The sequence below is a fragment of the Cydia pomonella genome, chromosome 7 (assembly GCF_033807575.1).
Source record: "Cydia pomonella isolate Wapato2018A chromosome 7, ilCydPomo1, whole genome shotgun sequence".
Classification (NCBI taxonomy): Eukaryota; Metazoa; Arthropoda; class Insecta; order Lepidoptera; family Tortricidae; genus Cydia; species Cydia pomonella.
The window spans coordinates 24,644,974-24,659,716 of NC_084709.1; the positions used below are offsets into that span (position 1 = coordinate 24,644,974).

At 37.8% G+C, this 14,743-nt stretch overlaps 1 protein-coding gene across 1 annotated transcript in view; it reads left to right on the top strand.

Annotated features, from left to right (window-relative positions):
* LOC133520210 (neuropeptide FF receptor 1-like) overlaps positions 1–14,743 on the top strand; it is a 150,887-nt gene that overhangs the window by 101,009 nt on the left and 35,135 nt on the right. The window contains exons 3-5 of the mRNA XM_061854584.1: positions 2,695–2,921; positions 6,177–6,279; positions 11,831–11,928. Of these exons, the coding sequence (XP_061710568.1) occupies positions 2,695–2,921; positions 6,177–6,279; positions 11,831–11,928 (428 nt within the window). The remainder of the gene's footprint in view (positions 1–2,694; positions 2,922–6,176; positions 6,280–11,830; positions 11,929–14,743) is intronic.

The window sequence follows — 14,743 nt, forward strand, 5'->3', positions numbered from 1 at the left end:
AGCAGGCATGGCAAGAGACAGGTTTCCATGACAACTTTCTTCATATACTAGTAGTCTACAACTATACTACTACTCTAGGCTAATATTGCACTGATTTGAATAGAATAAAGTGTGGCGTCATATTATGACGTTTATAACAAGGCCACACTGTATCTGAAATGTCATTCAGACTCAATTTCTGTCAACGCATATTTTCTCAAGCAATTTAAAGAAGGATGCTCATTTACTGCAGATATACGTGTTTGCTTGAAGCTTTGAAACACAACTTACAGGCCAATTCGAACATGCACCTGATATAAAACTGATATTAAATTCATATTGGAATCATATCAGTTAGCTGTCATTTGCACGGGCGTCTCGCTCACAATTATACATGAACGGACAATGCGCGAATGACAGCTAAATGATATGATTCGAATATCGGTGCACCTGAGTGCACGTTCGAATTTACCTGTCAGTAAACGGTTCTGCACTAAAACTCGTTCAAGCGTGCATTCCATCTCTTGCTCTGGATATATTAAATGTATGCCTCACCGCCGTGCAGCAAATATGCTTATGCAAATGTTACAAAGCGTATGTTACCAGTAAATGCGCTTACTCTATATAGTTCAATTCACGGTGAAAGCGTTGAGATGTAATATTTATAACAATAATAATAAAATAAATAATCTCTATAAATTTTTGCAAAAAAAATATTTTGGACGATTCGATTCGAGAGATTCTTTCGCTGTTTCTCTTTAGAAGTTTTCCAGGGTTTTGCAGTGCGGGAATGTTTTATCCTAGCCAAAAACTAGGTGAAACTGTAAAAACAAAATAATTTTAATATTTCTAAGCACATTTTAAGCTTACTACTTATTTTTTATTCATAGTTTGGTAATTTTTTTACAATAAACAAAGTTATAAATACACGAAATTATTCCCGCACCCAAAAACTCGGGGTATGCTATAAATCGAAAGTGACTTTGTATCGAACTTAGGTATATTTGAGAAACTTTTCGACTGATCCGTTTTTGTCACGACTGTCCATTTTTGGTACAAAATAAATTAAAGTGACGTTCCAAGCGGTGGATAACAATAGTACCTATTGAAATGATCAATGTGAAAAGCCCAAAGAAGTAGAATAACTATGGTAGTCTGACTAGAGCTCAAAAATTATCCCTTCAACTTCAACTTAAGTATTTATTCAGCAAATAGGCCACAAGGGCACTTTCACACGTCAACATGAAATTTACATACAAACAAAAACAAGCACATCAACAATTATAAAATACAATTCATTGAAAATATCAATGCAATATAAAGTATTATTGTTTAAAGAAAAAGTAAGTAAAATATTATTATTATTCCCACGGGAATTGTGCCGCGAGCAAGTCAACTGTATAGCAGTGTAAAGTGTATAGCGCGAATCTAGACAACGTAAATTAAGTACTGTAATGCGCGCAAGAAGTTTGGCATAAGGAATTTTATTTCAGCCAGCCAACTTTTTTCATTTTTGGTAAAGTTGCGGGCGGGGTATTTATGAAGAAGGTTTAATTTTCCATTATATGAGTTAGGTAAGTTTAGTGTCAGTCATATTAACCGTTCTGAAGTAAAAAACTAAGTGCTTCGTATAAATTTATTCCGTTGTTGGGGATACCTAAATTGCCGCTCAATTGTATTTTTGTTTTTTTTCTTACTTTGTACGCATGACTGTGTGTGTGCGTCAGTGTTAGCATTTTTTTTATATACTTTGTAATTACTTGTGAGTTCCTGTAATTGGTTCTCTGTATTAATCTTGTTGTCCTATTGTAAGTTTAAAGTTGTTGGTTCTCCTAAACATAAATAAATAAATAAATAAAGATACACATAAAGACGGGTGTTTGTCATGACACAATCATGACAATTTATATAACATATTACATTACATTAAAAATGTAACACTTCAGAACTATTACAATTATTTAACATTAAACAGTTTATCTCTCAGAAAAATCAACTTACATGACTTCCATCCATAATTTCAACGACTCTACTGGCTTTCATGACATTGTAACTTATGTATACACCGTGTTTTTTTTTATTTGCGTTAATTTCGAGGGTGCATTCCTGAGCTTAAATTAAGTAACTTTCTCAAAGACACCGATATTCTAATTAACTCCATTTCGGAGATAATCAATCATTAATTTTTATCTCATAAGGCCCTTACGAGCGTGTACACTTGCCTTAGGGCCTGTTTACTTATTGATTAGTGTTTAGTGCGAGTTCATACATTTGCTACTAAACGTAAGTACTATCTCGGACGATCGACGTTCGAAATGACATTAATATGTCACAGTTTTCAATTGTTTGGTTGAGTTAAATGTAATGCCCGTGTTACAACAACGCTATACATTTAGTTACTTTTTATAAACATAAAAATAGTAAAAAAAAAACTAAAAAAAAATCTTTTTGTAAATTAACTATGCCATTTAGTTTCCTTAAACATACTTACCGATACCCCGAAGTTAACGAAATTCAATAAAAACACGGTGTATAAACTCTTTTATGGTAACTATTTAAAATATTTCTAAGTCTCTAAATATTTTTACTGGTTTGTAACTGGTTATGAGAACAGAGTAAATTTTCTTATTTTGTACCTGCTTACAAAACTGGGTTTCATACGCGGCCGAAAGGGATATCACTTATAAGCTTATAACACAATTCGTTTTTCAACAGGTGTAGCTGTAGCAGCAAGTGTATTCACAATCGCGGCGATGTCAGTCGACCGATGGCTGTCCATATCACCAGAGCCGCGCCTGCGGCCCCCGAGCCGGCGGCAAGCGGTCCTGCTGCTGCTACTGCTGTGGTGTGCCGCCATGCTCATCTTCATTCCACTGCTCAAGGTGGCCACTGTTCAAAGGGAAGCCGTACCTGTTATCTCTAAAGGGCTTTTAAATATTTCGGTGAGTGATTTTAATAAAAAAACATCAGTGAATCTAAAGCTGCCCCATATGTTTCGCTCCATGCTGAGGAGCCGCGCCTCCGGCCCCCGAGCCGGCGGCAAGCGGTCCTGCTGCTGCTGCTGTGGTGTGCCGCAATGCTCATCTTCATTCCACTGCTCAAGGTGGCCACTGTTCAAAGGGAAGCCGTACCTGTTATCTCTAAAGGGCTTTTAAATATTTCGGTGAGTGATTTTAATAAAAAAACATCAGTGAATCTAAAGCTGCCCCATATGTTTCGCTCCATGCTGAGGAGCCGCGCCTCCGGCCCCCGACCCGGCGGCAAGCGGTCCTGCTGCTGCTGCTGTGGCGTGCCGCCATACTCATCTTCATTCCGCTGCTGAAGGTGGCCACTGTTCAAAGGGAAGCCGTACCTGTTATCTCTAAAGGGTGAAAGTGAGTGTTCAAACTCATAAAGGTACGATTCGGAGTAGGATATGTCCCGATAAAATGACGTTTTTGACGTTTCCTGTAGCAATACTGCAGCAGTAATTCTGGTGTAATCTGAATCCGAACTGTACCTTAAGGCTTGTCGTGACTGTCCCATTGAAATATATATCTAAGGACGGGCCTTACGGGCACTAATAATGGCGCTGGTTCAGTGGTGTCACTCTAATTCGAGCCAATCATGCAGTCTAACGGAACCAGTTGGGACCAATCGCGCGCGTGGTGCGAACTCATCAACCAATCGCGTTGCGGCGTTAGACTGCACGATTGGCTCGAATTCGCGTACGTTACACCGCTAAACGGGCCCCATTTTTATTATCCCGTAAGGCCCGTCCTTATCTTTTTTTATTATCTTTAGAAATATATGTCAATGGACTGCCCTGTGAATATAAACCATTTATCAATTAGTTACGGGTGAGACTCCTCATCAAACAAATCTCTAATACTTTACAAAAAGAGACGACTATATGAAAGCAATTAGAGTGAGAGGCAGATAGATATTTTTGAACGAGACGTGTTATAATCTCTATTAGGTTGACCTTTGATGTGTTGTTCTAAACGCTACTATTGATGTTGTACCCACTTAATACCACAATAATTTGCAAATATCGGTATTTCGGTAAATATATTTGATACCTCAATATCGACGTAATACCGTGTAGCACTTTGATAGCGCCTAAACTACACGGTTCAAGATTCGAATTTCACGCCTCAAACTAACGATTATAGTTCGGAGCCCGAAGGCCAATTCAAACTTACATTTTCACATCAAAATGATGTTATCCAGTTATCAATCGTCTGTGTACGGATAAGTACGAAGGAAATTAATGCACGCGCGAATGATAACTAAATAACGGGTCTCTATTGTTTTCCATAAAATTTTAAGTGATAATGTATGTATTGTTTGTCCGCATTTTCGTTTGTCATATTTTGATTTTTCTCACAAGGAATGGTACCCAACTGTCCGGTTTCGATTTCATTTATATTTCTATATGTTATAGAATAGTCTAAAATAACGGACACGTATTTACCCAAACTCAACCTGTTGAGAGAAATTGTCCTCCAAAGTATTAAAAAAATACTAAGTCTTCGAACTCCTATAGAAAGTGATGCTCGAGCAACTTGCTAGTTAATGGCTGGTTTGAGTATATGTTTGAAAGCAGGAAAAATAATGAACACGTGTTTTGTTATATCTGCTTAAACTCAAGTTTTCTAAAAAAACCGTTTTTGTGTGTATCTTTAGCGATAAGATATTATAAAACTTCGAATGTAGATTTTTTTAGGAAAAATGTGTTTCAGCCGATATAACAAAACAAGTGCTCATTATTTTTTTCTGCTCTCAAACATATAACTTAGAACTGTTAGACTCGCTATTCCATTTGTGCCCAAAAATCTCCTGCGACCGCGAAGTCACAAGCTTTTGGCCGTCCCAATTACACGCACTGTAGCACATAAAAACTCTCCTGCTGTGCGGGCTCTAAGGCTGCTGAACTCCCTTCTGTCATGGGCACCAGATTGTGATATGTTTGCAAGTCGATGGACGGCTGTGTATCAGATGTGTCTGCGGTATTGCGAGGTGATGGACGAAAGATGATTGTGATCTGTTTTTCCTAGTATGTAATCCTATCATATAATCTGAATTGTACAGTGCTTTGGTCTCGACTGTAATGCTGTATATATATATATTAAAATATTAAATAAATAAAATAAATAAATAAATATACTCAAACCAGCCATTAACTAGCAAGTTGCTTGAGCATCACTTTCCATAGGAGTTAGAAGATTTAGTAATTTTTTAGTACTTTGGAGGACAATTTCTCCCAATAGGTTGAGTTTAGGCAGCTAAAAAAAATACGTGTCAGATATTTTAGACTAGTCTATAACATATATAATTATAAATCAAATCGGAACCGGAAAGCTGGGTGCCTTTCCTTGTCAGAAACGCGTAACTTTTCAGGATTGCCATAACACTAACCTAACCTAACCTATCAATAGTATAACCTAAGGAAATTCCTGAAAAGTAAACGGTTTCAGAGTTATAACTAATGATAATCAGACTATCATTACATTACGACTTTCAATAATTATGTCCAACAAAGCGATCCGCTAAATAACGTTACCTAGATTAGACATCAAAACATTCGAATGGCCTCCCGTTCAGATTTAACAACTTCTTTGATCTTATTTTTAAACGACGATTGGTGCATACGAAATTAAGTGAAAGTGAAAGCGCCAATCAGGACAGTCGTATCAAAACCATTTCAAAACCACAACAAATTGTTAAATTAGAATCGACCTTGTGATCGTGTCAAACAATATTATTATATCATCACGTACGAGAGAAAATACACCTACACTACCTGCACCTCAGCGGGTGATAATGACCTCGTCTTTATTCATAGACGTTTGAGACTGTATGGCATAAGTGCCTGCAAATTTTCATGTCTATTTTTGTTTTATTAGATAGGTACCTACGCTTGTTCTCGAGAACGTCTTGCTCGCACTAATACATCTACGGACAAGTCAGAGCGAAATGAATGCGCCAATGACAGCTAATAACTGACATGAATTAATTCCAAAAATTATTCGAATATCTTTTGATGTCAGATGCACGTTAGAATTGGCCTGTCTGTCTCTGTATCTGAGTTTTGCCCGAGGGGTGTCAAGTTCCGGCAGTTCCTCCCTGACACTGCGGGATGATGGCTCATTTTTACCGTATGATATCTGTTTGTAACTATTTCTAAGGTTTACCTATATTTGTGTTTGTTATAGATAGTTTCGAGAGACGTCCACTTCTGCACGGAGGAGTGGGGGGAGCTGGACACGCGGAAACAGTTCGGCATGTTCAGCTTCACACTCGTGTACGCTATTCCTGGTGAGTTTCTTCATTTCTGATGCACTAAGCTACACCCACTTCTGCACGGAGGAGTGGGGGGAGCTGGACACGCGGAAACAGTTCGGCATGTTCAGCTTCACACTCGTGTACGCTATTCCTGGTAAGTTTCTTCATTTCTGATGCACTAAGCTGCACCCACTTCTGTACGGAGGAGTGGGGGGAGCTGGACACGTGGAAACAGTTCGGCAAGTTCAGCTTCACACTCGTGTACGCTATTCCTGGTGAGTTTCTTCATTTCTGATGCACTAAGCTGCACCCACTTCTGCACGGAGGAGTGAGGGGAGCTGGACACGCGGAAACAGTTCGGCATGTTCAGCTTCACACTCGTGTACGCTATTCCTGGTAAGTTTCTTCATTTCTGATGCACTAAGCTGCACCCACTTCTGTACGGAGGAGTGGGGGGAGCTGGACACGTGGAAACAGTTCGGCAAGTTCAGCTTCACACTCGTGTACGCTATTCCTGGTGAGTTTCTTCATTTCTGATGCACTAAGCTGCACCCACTTCTGCACGGAGGAGTGAGGGGAGCTGGACACGTGGAAACAGTTCTGTATGTTCAATTGTTTAGCTTCACCCTAGTGTACGCTATTTCTGGTAAATTCTTCATTTTTCCTGTGCTAAGCTACATCCACTTCTGAAGTTTCGGCCCAGCCAAAAGGTTCGACCATTTTTTGGCCGAAATCGAAACCGAACCTTCGGTCGGACACTACATAAATTGTTCTAAAAATAGGTTTAAGACCGTCACGCTTTTTCGTGGGCGACACTATCACCAGAGCCTCTAGCAAGCAAACAAACCAAGCAGTCGATCAAAAATCAACAACAAGGTCCGAGTGATGGACCATTAGAACAGACAGTGAGGGAGATTGTCATATAGGAAAGTAGCATGTTTTTTCGATAGATGTTTCCGGTTAAAAATAATGGTCAAGATAGGTACTAAATTTCAAATTTCGAAATAATTTATTTCATGTAATTTACACACAGAAATACAAAATATTAAATACATTAACACCATAAAAACATTAAAAGTCGACCAATAGATATAATGAATGAATGAATGAATGTTTTTTCTATTCAGGCAATAGACCCATTATATAATTATAATACTTAAGTTTTTGGCATAAATTTCATTTCTGGTACGAACTTTTATCGCTTTTTTTCCACAGGCAACTAATACTCATTGAGACAATTCTAAAAACCCCAAACACAATTAGGTTGCGTTGTTTTATCACAGAGTTCCTGTGGCTACCTCCTGTCTCCATCATCAGATCAGCTTGATGGCACCATAATATTTCATTGTCATCCGACTTACATATGAATGCAAATTTTCATCTTCATTAGAAACCGGGAAGTGGGTCAAATTTAACCGGGAAGTGCATCAATAAATTGCTCTGATATTTAGATTAAGATGATATTTGTAAAATTTGACGATTTAAAAGTGCTTGTTGCTAGGCCTATTTGAATACTCGTAAAGAATATATTGACTTTGACTAGCAAGATTTGACCCGTCCATACGGGTGTACATTGCAAGTTAAATAAATAATATATATATAAAAGCTTGTAATAAAATACAAATACAAGAAATTTAACAGAAAAAAAGAGATACAGTAAAAATAAAAATACAGTAAAAAATAAAATACAGTAAAAATAAAATAAATAACCACTAAAAACTATAACAGTGACCCAAACTCACTTATCAAACGGAGCACTGTAGTCCCGCACAGTGGAGCATTATGGGACAGGCTGGTTTGTCCGCTATCATTTTCAAGGTGGTATTGGGAAATTGGTATAATTTTACATAATTGTATATTTTTCATAACGTTTTCCAGTTTTATGAGAATATCTGCTATAAGCCGAAGCTCTGCTAAGCCGGTTTACATATTTTTTTACCTTCATTATTATTTAAACTTATGGTTTTCCCTTAATTTTCATTTTCTCATTGATTGCAATTATATTGCACACACCAGAACTTACAAAAATACAGGTTGTTTTTTATTTACCAGCAATATTTAGCGATGTGAATCTAAAGGTCATGCAACTGCTATGCAACTTTAGGAACCCGGAAATCGGGAAAAAAATTGGCTCTCCCATAGAAAATATCAATATCTGACTAGCCAAAATTTATAAAACAGCGATTTTTTTTCGTGATGTCGGGGTTGGTCTCATAGTAGAAGTTGCTCAGTATGATATATGTATTCATCTCGCAAAAGATTGCAGGTAATAAAAAAACAAGTATACATCTCAATCAAGATCAAACATAATAAATCAGTTATCTAAATTTCTGAATAGAATATAATTAGAAACGTTGTGCCAATGTCCTTAATCTTGTACTCGTAATTACGTTCAGTGAACGTGTGTTGAATGCTAGTTTGTGTTGTTTCATATGTTCAGTGAATTGATGTGTTAACAAGCAATAATAACAATATACATAATGGATATATGCAGAGGATTATTTTATTTATTTTATACTACGTCGGTCGCAAACAAGCATACGGCCCGCCTGATGGTAAGCAGTATCCGTAGCCTATGTACGCCTGCAACTCCAGAGGAGTTACATGCGCGTTGCCGACCTTAACCCCCTCCCACCCCTCGTTGAGCTCTGGCAACCTTACTCACCGGCAGGAACACAACACTATGAGTAGGGTCTAGTGTTATTTGGCTGCGATTTTCTGTAAGGTGGAGGTTCTTCCCCAGTTGGGCTCTGCTCTAGATCTGGAATGACATCCGCTGTGCTGTGCCCTACCACACAAAGCGAGATGATATTCACAATGCCCATACCTCTCCTGTGGACGTAGTTTAAGGACGTACCCGGGTCCAAAGACCAATAACTAACTTCAAAATAGGCCCTTGAGGCATTGAACCAAGGATGCTGGCGGCATTTCCTCGATGTATCGCAATACTGATACGTTGTGTGAGGAAGCCGCCAGCTCTTCAGTCACCAGTTATGTCAACTAGACATTTCGCGAATTCTACAAAAAACTTGCACGCTGGGACCCCATGGACCTATATATAGCAATAATTATATAGAAATATTATACAAATGTAAATTTTAGGCACTTACGTGAAATATTTACATGATATTTCGCTTGCATATCATTGAGTGGAATTGAATTACCTACAAATTAAACTCAATTTGTTTTCATTTTGAAATAACACGCATCTCGTATACACGTATACCGGGTGGGGCCTACAACAGGAGCAACAAAATTAAAGTGCAGACTGTACTCCTCAAACTGATCATTTGTTTAGCGACTTTTAAAAATAACTTAGAGAGGTTTGGGCATTGTGAATGTCATCTCGCTTTGTGTGGTAGGACACAGCCAGTGGATGTCATTCCAGATCTAGAGCAGAGCCCAACTGGGGAAGTACCTCCACCTTCCAGAAAACAGCAGCCAAATAACACTAGACCCTACTCATAGTGTTGTGTTCCTGCCAGTGAGTAAGGTTGCCAGAGCTCAACGAGGGGGGGGGGGGGGGCGAGTTTAGGGTCAGCAACGCGCATGTAACTCCTCTGGAGTTGCAGGCGTACATAGGCTACGGAGACTGCTTACCACCAGGCGGGCCGTATGCGTGTTTGCCACCGACGTAGTATCTTAAAAAAAAAACTTTATTTTTTATTTTTAGTGTACTTTAAAGTTTATTCTGAAACGCAATATATTGTGAATTTTGTTATGTTTAAAGCGTGACTACCAACGTTAATTATAACGATGACGGCGTATATTGAAGATAATATTAAATTTGTATGAAAAATCTAAAGACTTCATATTTTTTTAGTTTCCTATTGAACAAACGCACTGACATCAAATGATTTTGTTAGGTATCGTGCGTTTCGCCTGTGCGGACGTGTACACATTTACGGACAAGTTGCGAAGCGCACGATAACTAAATAACATGATTCAAATCATTTTGATGTCGGTAAGGTCTGACCGAGATCTCGGTCTCGGTCTCGGCATTCTCGGCCAAAAATAGAGTCGAGATCTCAATCTCGGTTCTCGGCCAAAATGGGCTGAGATTCTCGCCGAGACCGAGACTTGGCAATAAGTTATCGTTGATGAATTTGAATTTACCGCGCACGACCGCCCGTTTCTATCCACCCGTTGGTTGCATCGCCCGGTTGGTGTAACGTTTTTTGCGATTTTGATTGGTTTCGTACCCAAATTTTAAGCCAATTACTTATCAAATTCTAGGTGTTGGGATCGGATAGGCGCAGTTACAAGTAATGACAAGTAAAAATCACTGCTAAAAGTTAAAAATCCAGGGAGGAATCAGTCGAGAGCGTTTGTATGGAAAAATCGCAACTAAGAATTCTTCTTAATGTTGCTATTGCAGAAGAGTTAATAAATGAGTGCACCTATATGTTTATTGAGATGTAACTTAACTTGATGTGAGTGGAAGATGACACTAGATATTTTTATACTTAATATATTTATGCTTACGGGGAAAAGCAAAGCCGTAGGTAAGAACATAACGATACCTGTGGCGAATTACTGTTGTGGAATATTGGACATAATTTCGTGCGAACTTTGTGGATGCTACTTATTCTATGCAATTTTGGCGAAACTCGCGGTGTTAATATTGTTGGTTCATAGGTTCGTTTTGATTTAATGTGGCTTATATGGCGAACGAACTACTTTTTAGCAAGCCTGCCGGCCTAGCCAACGTGCAAATCGCTTACGCTCCGTAGCGATCAAACTCAACTGTCACTGTCGCACTAATATGGAAGAGTGATAGAGAGACACAAAGCGTTTCGTTGTCGAAGCGATAGCGATTGTCACCTTGGCTAGACCGGCTAGCCAGTTAAACGTCGAGCGTTGTCACAATTTAACAGTTCATATCGCTGAATAATTACCTTTTTTGGGTGTCAATATGGAACTGTTTGATTTTGATTATTGTTATTATACACTGTGCACATCCGTACTGAAAAAACCGGCTAAATGCATAATGTAATCGAGGGTTCCGTACCTTCATGTAATACAAAAAGCCATACAATCAAAAGAGCGAATGTTCGTGGCATTTACGTCGTTTTAATAAGAGTTTTACCCACCACATGCTCTCTTCCGGTTCAACACTTAGGGGTTCTTCTCGCACTATATTTTTAGAAGTATTTTCTTAATAAAAAACGTTTTTATCAGTCTTAATGATATTTTTAAAGAACTATCTAATGATGTGCCATGTGTTTCTTTTATTTGTTTTGTTTTTTACTTGATTTTTTTTTACAGTTACAAATTTTGCTATAAAATATATCGTATAGTTTTCAAGTAAAATGGCTGTGACGTACAGACAGACAGACAGACAGATAGACGGACATGACGAAACTATAAGGGTTCCGCTGGGCAGGGGAATAAAATAGTCACAGCTTGAAGACAGTAACTTATTCTTTTTTGTTTAATGTGGCAGCACTTACATATAATGGTTGTAATTGAAAAATAAGATTATACACGTCCTACCGCGGCCGAAAATTTTCAGGGCACTGGGACCCCACGTTCGAATTGGCCTGATATTTGTCAATATTTTCAGTATTGGTTTTTGTTGCAGGTTCAATAACGATATTGTCGTACGCGTTCATGGGCCGGACGCTGTGCTCCGTGAAGCCGCCGTTTGACATTGACGAGGGAAATGTCAGTATGCAACAGGTCAGCTTATAATTCTTTTTTTCTAGGAATAACTTTAGACTGCAAATTACAATGGGGCTCCCATGTAACTTCATTAACTAAAAGGTTGAGCTCCGCTGCGTTTGTAGTAAGGAGAATAAGGCAGCTTACCAATGTACAGATGGCACGGTTAGTCTACTTCGCTTACTTTCACAGTATAATTACTTATGGTCTTATTTTATGGGGATCAGCTGCTAATATTGATTCAATATTAATTTTGCAAAAAAGGGCAATTAGATCAATTTACGACCTGGGAGCGCATGAGTCACTAAGAGAATTATTTAAGGAAATACATATTCTAACCCTGCCGTCGCTATATATATTTGAAATAAAAATATTTGTAAGGAAAAACTTACACAATTTCCCAACGAATGTTGATAAGCCAAGAAACACAGGTCAGCTTAAAGTAACATTTTACAGACTGGCTAAAACGAGAAAGTCGTTGTTAGGAAATTTTATAAAATTCTATAACAAGATACCAAAAAAAAATATCGCCGTGCTTACTGATTCTAAATTCAAAACTGTTTTAAGCAAAAACTCATTTCGCGAGCATACTATATGGGATGTTTGGCAATGTCTACTATAATGTATAACGTCTAATGTCAACTCAAATATGATATTCATTTTAATAGGCTGTTAGTCAACTATAAAAAAAAAAGGACTAAACGAACGCGGAGCGGGAGTACTAAAATAATACTTTGCTTTATAGTAAAACAAAGTATTATTTTAGATGACTCGTAGAAAAAGTATTGTATACAATAGTGATATAATCAAGCTTTTCAATCTCGTACCTTACTTAGGCAACTCAGCAAGCTTCGTTGCCTAAACACAGTGCTCGACTGAAAAGCTCTCTATTACATCACGATTGTATAATATACAATTAATGGTGACGTCGAAGATAGCCGTGGACAATATAATCAGCCAATTATTGTAAATATCAATAAAGTTATTTTAGCTTCAGCTTCATTTAGAACTGCAGGCCAATTCGAACGTAGGTACACTTGACGACCGATCTGGCCTAGTGGATAGTGACCCTACCTATGAAGCCGATGGTCCCGGGTTCAAATCCTGGTAAGGACATTTATTCGTGTGATGAGCACGCATATTTTTTCCTGAGTCATGGGTGTTTACTATGCACCTATTTAAGTATTTATAAATATTCATATATTACATATATTGTTGTCTAAGTACCCTCAACACAAGCCTTATTGAGCTTACTGTGGGTCCTATAATATTTATTTATTTATTTAGAACTGCAGGCCAATTCGAACGTAGGTGTACACTGACATCAGAATGATGCCAGTCAGTTATCGTGCGTCCCGCTCGCGCCAATACATGTACATACAGTTGCAAATATCATAGATATAATTCTGATTTCAGCGTACGTTTGAATGTGCCGGATGGTTTAATAATTGCATTAACTTCTATTAAGGTAAATTCGGGCAACTACGTGACTTGCTTTCAGGTTTAATGTAAAGGTACAACACGAGGTTATTTTAATCGTTGAAATGAAATGTCCTTATTGCTTTAACTTATTGGGTTCCGTAGCCAAAATGGCAAAAACGGAACCCTTATCGTTTCTTCGTATTTCACTGACATATTACTCGGAAACTATAAGATGTATTTTAACGAAATTTGAGAAATTTTTACAAGTAAAAAGTTATAAAAATTTCGGAACCAATCGCTGAGAAAGTCAAAAATATTGACCCCTCCCCTCCCCCTTAACTTCTAACTGGCCCCGAAAAAAAGTCCCTTTTTAGGGTTCCGTAGCCAAATGGCAAAAAACGGAACCCTTATAGATTCGTCATGTCCGTCTGTCTGTCCGATTATGTCACAGCCACTTTTTTCCGAAACTATAAGAGTTATACTGTTCAAACTTGGTATGTAGATGTATTCTATGAACCGCATTAAGATTTTTACACAAAAATAGAAAAAAAAACAATAAATTTTGGGGGTTCCCCATACTTAGAACTGAAACTCAAAAAATATTTTTTCATCAAACCCATACGTGTGGGGTATCTATGGATAGGTCTTTAAAAATGATATTGAGGTTTCTAATATATTTTTTCTAAACTGAATAGTTTGCGCGAGAGACACTTCCACAGTGGTAAAATGTGTGTGTGTGCCCCCCGTAACTTCTAAAATAACAGAATGATAAATCTAAGAAAAATGTATGATATACATTGCCATGCAAACTTCCACCGAAAATTGGTTTGAATGAGATCTAGTAAGTAGTTTTTTTTTTAATACGTCATAAAAGTAAAAAAAAAAATTTTTTTCATCAAACCCATACGTGTGGGGTATCTAGGGATAGGTCTTCAAAAATGATATATAGGTTTCTGATATCATTTTTTTCTAAACTGAATAGTTTGCGCGAGAGACACTTCCAAAGTGAAAAAATGTGTGCCTCCCCCTCCTCCCGTAAAAAAAATATATGATATACATTACCATGCAACCTTCCACCGAAAATTGGTTTGAACGAGATCTAGTAAGTAGTTTTTTTAATACGTCATAAATGGTACGGAACCCTTCATGGGCGAGTCCGACTCCCACTTGGCCGCTTTTTTGTACTTACGTAACATGGTTCAAATCTCAGACACCTGGGCAAGTCTTCCAGACTTCCTCGGCTTCCTAATTTTTCCACAAAATGTCAAAATCTCAGTAAAATCTCGAAATAGCGGCCATTTTTACTCGTCATCTATTCAATTTTATTCAGGTAATTGCCCAAGTTAATTTAATTAAAAACGTGGGTATTAAATAATAAATAAATAAATAAAAAGCCTTTTATTTCGAGTCC